At 37.2% G+C, this 6892-nt stretch overlaps 1 gene segment (V, D, J or C); it reads left to right on the top strand.

Annotated features, from left to right (window-relative positions):
- The first annotated feature begins 1057 nt into the window (after positions 1 to 1057).
- Positions 1058 to 1699, top strand: LOC148113720 (Ig heavy chain V region 3-like). The segment is given in 2 exon segments: positions 1058 to 1103; positions 1186 to 1699. Coding segments are annotated over 2 exon segments (417 nt in total).
- Positions 1700 to 6892: the final 5193 nt, after the last annotated feature.

The raw sequence follows: 6892 nt of genomic DNA, 5'->3' as shown, positions 1-6892 counted from the left end.
TCCTTAAAAATGGAAAGACTGCAGAATGCAGCGATACAAGGTGAAGAGGATGGAATGTGTAGAGAACGCTAAACTAAAATTTTTGGTTAGAAAATCATTTATAAACTTTGCATGAAAGAGAAAAACATGCATGAATAGTAGTTTTGATGACTACAAAAAAAAATGGATAATAGAAAAAGATAAGCTTTTTTTCATAATTAGAGTTAATATTATAAATGTACTTATATTTGCTGCAGAAGAAATACCGACAACCCTTTTTCTGTTTCTTTTCATTCTCATTCTGAATTTAAATGTTTCCTTCCTTCCTTCCTTCCTTCCTTCCTCCCTCCCTCCCTCCCTCCCTCCCTCCGCCCATCTCTCCCTCCCTTCCTTTCCGTCCTTCCTTTTACAAACTGGTTTATTATTATATTATATTCTACACTATGTATTTCTGCTGATGTTTTAAATTACAATTATTATTATTATTATTACTTTTGTCCTTATTATTATCATTTCAATTTTTATCCCTGTCCATGCTGGCAAATCAACACTGATCAACAACTGATAACAAGACCAAAGAAAATAGCATCTAAAAGAAAAAATGACCTTGGTCTGCATTCAGTTCCTTTTAGGTTTCTTCAAAAGGTCACATTACAGGAGAAAAATGTATGAAACTTTTCCTGAATTCAGATGTGCTGCTATTTTCATGCTTTCCTAACATGGCTCTTTCAAATGTCCTTAGTGGTTGTTCATGATCTGTTACTTTCAATCACATTTGAGGAGCGGTGAAATTTTGCAGGTCTTTATTTTAGTTACTCTCATTTAATGATTGCTTTCACTTTTCTTAAAACTGAAAAGTTCTAAAGTGAAATCAACAATGTAAGAACATGCAGGAAAACTGTAAGGCGAATGCACTGGTGAGTTCTTTTATCTCAATCAATATGCAAATCAAATCGCAATTTCCCCCTTAAAGAGCCAGTTGGTTTTCCTTTTCAAGCTACACCCACCAAAACAAAGTTTGTGCATTTTCCCGAATCCTTTCTGATCAACTCCCCACCATTTATTGCACAGGGCAAAAATGCTTCTGTGGCTAAATTTGATGTCTTTACTGGCAGTCCTCCATGGTAATTGTTTCCTCCCTATTCAGCTTCTTTCCGTTTTAATTCTTGTATACAGGAGATCTCACTGAAACTCCTTTCTTTTTAGGCGCCAAGTCTCAAGTCCAGTTGGTGGAGTCTGGAGGGGATGTGAGAAGACCAGGAGAGTCCCTCCGTCTCTCCTGCCAAGCCTCTGGATTCACCTTCAGCAGCTACAGGATGGGCTGGGTGAGACAGGCACCAGGGAAAAGCCTGGAATGGGTGGCAAGCATTTACAAAACTAGCATTTACTACTCAGACAAAGTCAAGGGACGCTTCACAACTTCAAGGGATGATTCCCGCAGCCAGTTATATCTGCAAATGAACAGCCTCAAACCAGAAGACACGGCAGTCTATTACTGTGCGAAACACACAGTGAGAGGAAGTGAATCTGAAGCCCGTCAAGAACTTTCTCTGCCTCTGAGCAGCTTTCCAATATGATTCAAACAAGTCTGTATTTGTGTTTTGTTTATGTTCTATTTGAATTGTGTTGCTTCCTTCTTTTAGTGTTTTGAAATTCCATCCCTTTTGGCTCTTTGATCAGTCCCACAACTTCCACACTGCAAAGCTTGATTTTTATTGAATCAAAGGTAACCCTGTCCACTTTTCCTATAATTAAAGAAGTTTCTTTTATCACTTATCATGACAGCCCTCTCACCTATTTGTGTGTCTGTAGAGTATGTTAAAACAAATATTATTTGAGTAGAGAAATCTCTTTTATCCAAAGATATTTGTAAATTATTATTTTTATTATTATTATTTATTGAATTTGTATACCGCCCTACTCCCAAAGGACTCAGGGCGGTGAACAGCCAAATTAATTAAGGTACAATAGACAATTGTCTATCTGTCTGTCCATCTATCTGTCTGTCTGTCTGTCTACTATTGCCTCTGTCTGTCTGTTTGTCAGAAATGGCATTCCAAACTGGTGAATATATGTGACTCATTTATCTTTCTCTGTGAAAGATAAATCATTGGTTGTACAAATGATTTCTTGATTTTTGACAGTGTATCTTAAGGAACACTGAACCAATCATGCTTTTTAAATCCTGCTAGGTGAGCAGGAGCTGAGGCAAGGACACGAGCTCGCTCCATCACGAGACACTCAGGTCTCGTACCTGGCCTATTACCTTTCCAGCTGGCAAGCTCAGTGTCCTAAAGAGCCATCCTAAAGATGCTTTTTCAAGAGGCAACCGGACCTCTGTTTCACTTCTCATCCAAGAAGTGTCTTCAGCTCTTCTTTGATGAAAAGCTGAAGAAGCTCCTTGGATGAAAAGCAAAATGTCTTCTGAGAAACATCAGAAAGTCCAGTCGCTTCTTGAAAAGGCACCTTTGGGATAATCATGACCTGCATAACTGAGAATCTCCATATACTTTTAACCACAGAGTCCCCTCCTCACTTAAATAATTCTTGTGTCAGTGTTCCAGAAAACCCCCCAACTCCAAGTAAAAACTCTGAAGCAAGCATTTTTCAAAATTCTATTTACTAGAAGAGATAAACTGGCACATCTGGGAAAACCCGAATATGAGAGGTGCAGGTTTTCCTTCAGAAAATCAAAACCTCCAATACCATTCCCGTCACTCCTCCGTCAATCACATGCTCCAATCACCATCCGTCCCATCTCGAGACATCACTCTGAGCACTCCTTCTCCAGATGCAGGATCGGCCTGACCTTGACCGACAGGAAGAATGCTATTATGTCTACAGACAACCCCTCTACTAAATCCCTCTCCCTACTTTCCCACACATGAGAAGGAGGCAGCATGGAAGCTTCCAGCCTAATATGGCTTCCAAAGCTGAAATCTTGCTGGGTGATTGTCTATTTTTGTTTCTCAATTTGAAATACGGGTAGTCCTCAAGTTACAACTCCAATTAAGCCCAACATTTACGTTGCTAAGTGAAACACTTGTCAAGTGAGTTTGCTCCATGTCACGATCCTTTTTGCTTCAGTTGTTAAGTGAATCCAATCTTTGATGAAATGAAGAAAAAAAAAAAAAAGAAAGAGATGTTTTACCAGGTTTGGTCAACATTGAAAAAAAGCTTTTTAAAAATGGACATTAGGTATGTACACTAATCCAGAAATTTTTGAGTATAAAGCTAACATTGAAAGCATTGAACGTTTTCTCTTTGGATTAATTGACAAGCAACTAGAAAAAAAGCATAAAAGATAGCTTTTATATATGATATCTGCAGGGAGAATACTGTATCTTTAAAAATGGAAAGACTCATTTCCACTCACAATGGAGCGATAGGAGATGAAGATGATGGAATCTGCAGAGAAGACTGAACTAAATTTTTTGGTTAGAACATTATTTATAAGCTTTGTATGAAACATAAAAACACACAGTCATGACTTGTGGTTTTGATTATTAGAAAGAAATGGATAGTAGAAAAACATGAGTTCTGTTAAGTTAATAATATGAATGTACTTATATTTGCTGCAGAAGAAATACCGACAACCCTGTTTCTGTTTCTTTTCATTCTCATTCTGAATTTAAATGTTTCCTTCCTTCCTTCCTTCCTACTCCCTTCCTTCCCTCCCTTCTATATTCTACACTGTTTTTGGTAACTTTTTAAAATCGCAATCGTTAGTATTATTACTTTTGTCATTATTATTATTATTATTATTATTATTATTATTATTATTATTATTATTTCAATTTTTCTTGCTGTTCAACTTGGCAAATTAACTCTGGAGAAGTAACAACTGATAAAAACACCACACAAAATAGCATCTAAAACAAAAATGACCTTGGTCTGTGTTCAGTTCTTTTTGGGTTTCTTCAAAAGGTCATATTAAAGAGGAAAATGTATAAAAACTTTTCCTGAACTTAGATGTGCTGCTGTTTTCATGTTTTTTAACATGCCTCTTTCAAATGTTCCTAGTGCTTGTTCATCATTTGTTTTCTTTGAATCATTTTTTCTTTGTTTTTATTATTCTAACTTAAAGGTTGCTTTCAATTTTCTTAAAACTGAAAAGTTTTAAAGTTAAATCAACACTGTAGGGAGTACGCAAGAAAATTGGAAAGCAAATGCATTGGTGAGTTCTTTAATCTCAACCAATATGTAAATTAAGTCATAATTTCCCCCTTAAAAGAGCCAGTCGGTTTTCCTTTTCAGGCTACACCCACCAAAACAAAGTTTGTGCACTTTCCCGAATCGTTTCTGATCAACTCCCCACCATTCATTGCACAGAGCAAAAATGCTTCTGTGGCTAAATTTGATATCCTTACTGGCAGTCCTCCATGGTAATTGTTTCCTCCCTTTTCATCTTCTTTCCATTTTAATTCTTGTATACAGAAGTGATTATTGATACATCTTTCTTTTTAGGTGTCCAATCTGAGGTTCAGTTGGTGGAGTCTGGAGGAGATATGAGAAAACCTGGAGAGTCCCTCCATCTCTCCTGCCAAGCCTCTGGATTCACGTTCAGCAGCTCCTGGATGTACTGGGTGAGACAGGCTCCAGGAAAAGGACTGGAATGGGTTTCATGGATATAACCAACTTCATCTAGCATTTACTACTCAGACAAAGTCAAGGGTCGCTTCACCACCTCCAGGGACAATGCCAAAAGCCAGCTGTATCTGCAAATGAACAATCTCAAAACAGAAGACACGGCTATCTATTACTGCAGTAGAGACACAGTGAGAGGAAGTGAATCTGAAGCTAAACAAAAACCTCCAGAGCAGCTCTTCAACTTGATTCATCCCCAGATCCTGGATTGGCTAATTAGGATTCACCACCATATAGTGAGATTTTTAGGATTCTTTTCTCTTGGGTATCCCGTAAGATAGTGTGCTGGAAGACCATGAAGATTGAGAAAAAGGGCTTCAAAATTCCAGTTTCCTTCCCTGTTTGCAAAGTGATCTGACTTCTGAGGAAAAAACAAACAAACAAATGGAATTTTCTCCTTTGCTATCATGGCAGAAATCTGAAAATGAAACTTCAGGATAATCTTTCTAAATATCCAAACTGCTATTTACATATTGAGGAAACATCTGGACCTAAAGAATCTCCTCAGAGGAGTAGAAAAATGGGTCCTCTCCTCACTTTGGACACCAGGGGGCAGTGTTGACACACAAAACTCTATGGCTTATGGGTGAGGGTGGGTTAGGGAATAAATCAATTCTATATAGATATTGTCTAATTTTGGAAGTGTGATAGTTGTTATTTCTATAATTCTTCCCTGAAAATATAACAAAAAAAAATCCACATTTCCGAAGGCTACAGTCCTCCCTTTGAAGCAGAAAAGTTTTTTTATTAAAAAGGATGTGTATCATTTCTGGCTTTGTCACCTGAAATACTGTCCAGATAGTTCAAATCTCTGATGAAATTAAGGGCGAGCGGCGGGGGGGGGGGAGAGAAAAAAAAGGAAAGGGATGTTTTTTCAGGTTTGGACAACATTGAAAAAAAGCTTTAAAAATGGACATTAGATATGTACACTAATCCAGAAGATTTTGAGGATAATGCTGAAATTGAAAGCATTGAAGGTTTTCTCTTTGGACAAATTGACAAGCAGCTAGAAAAATAATAATAAAATAATAATATAACTGCAGAGAGGATATTATATCCTTAAAAACTGAATGACTCATTGCCACTCCCAATGGTGCAATAGGAGAGGAAGATGCTGGATCAGTAGAGAAGGTTAACTAACATTTTTGGTTAGAAATTATTTAGAAACTTTGCATGAAACAGGAAAACACACAGTCATGATTTGTGGTTTTGATGATTAGAAAAACCGGATAATAGAAAAACATGAGTTCTTTTTACGTTAATATTATAAATGTACTTATATTTGTTGCAGAAGAAATACCTACACCGACATCCCTTTTTCTGTTTTTTCATTCTCATTCTCAACTTTCCTTCCTTCCTTCCTTCCTTCCTTCCTTCCTTCCTTCCTTCCTTCCTTTATTTCTTCCCTCCCTCCCTCCCCCTCCCTCTCTCCCATTCATCCTTCCTTTCACAAAGTACATTATTATATATATTATAGATAACAGTATATTCTACACTGTTTTTGGTGATTTTTTAAAATTGCAATTGTTAGTATTAGTTTTACTTTTGTCATTATTCTTATTCTTATTTCAATTTTTATGGTTGTCCATCTTGGCGAATCAACTCTGGAGAAGTAACAACTGATAAAAACACCACACAAAATAGCATCTAAAACAAAAATGAACTTGGTCTGTTTTTTAACATGCCTGTTTCAAATGTTCCTAGTGCTTGTTCATCATTTGTTCACTGGAATCACTTTTTCTTCATTTTTATTACTCTAACTTAAAAGTTGCTTTCAATTTTCTTAAAACTGAAAAGTTGTAAACATAAATCAACACTGTAAGGAGCATTCAGGAAAACTGTAAGCTGAATGCACTGGTGAGTTCTTTTATCTCAACCAATATGCAAATCAAGTCACAATTTCCCTGATAAAGAGCCAGTTGGTTTTCCTTTTCAGGCTACACCCACCAAAACAAAGTTTGTGCATTTTCCCGAATCCTTTCTGATCAACTCCCCACCACTCATTGCAAAGGGCAAAAATGCTTCTGTGGCTGAACTTGGTGTCCTTACTGGCAGTCCTCCATGGTAATTGTTTCCTCCCTTTTCATCTTCTTTCCATTTTAATTCTTGCATACAGAAGAGATTATTGATGCATCTTTCTTTTTAGGTGTCCGATCTGAGGTTCAGTTGGTGGAGTCTGGAGGGGATGTGAAAAGACCTGGAGAGCCCCTCCGTCTCTCCTGCCAAGCCTCTTGATTCACCTTCAGCAGCTATTACATGAGCTGGG

Source organism: Pantherophis guttatus, chromosome 4, assembly GCF_059756535.1.
Source record: "Pantherophis guttatus breed Tessera chromosome 4, ASM5975653v1, whole genome shotgun sequence".
In the NCBI taxonomy this organism is placed as follows: Eukaryota; Metazoa; Chordata; class Lepidosauria; order Squamata; family Colubridae; genus Pantherophis; species Pantherophis guttatus.
The sequence above is the reverse complement of the archived record's forward strand: the minus strand, read 5'-3'. Positions and strand labels throughout refer to the sequence as shown.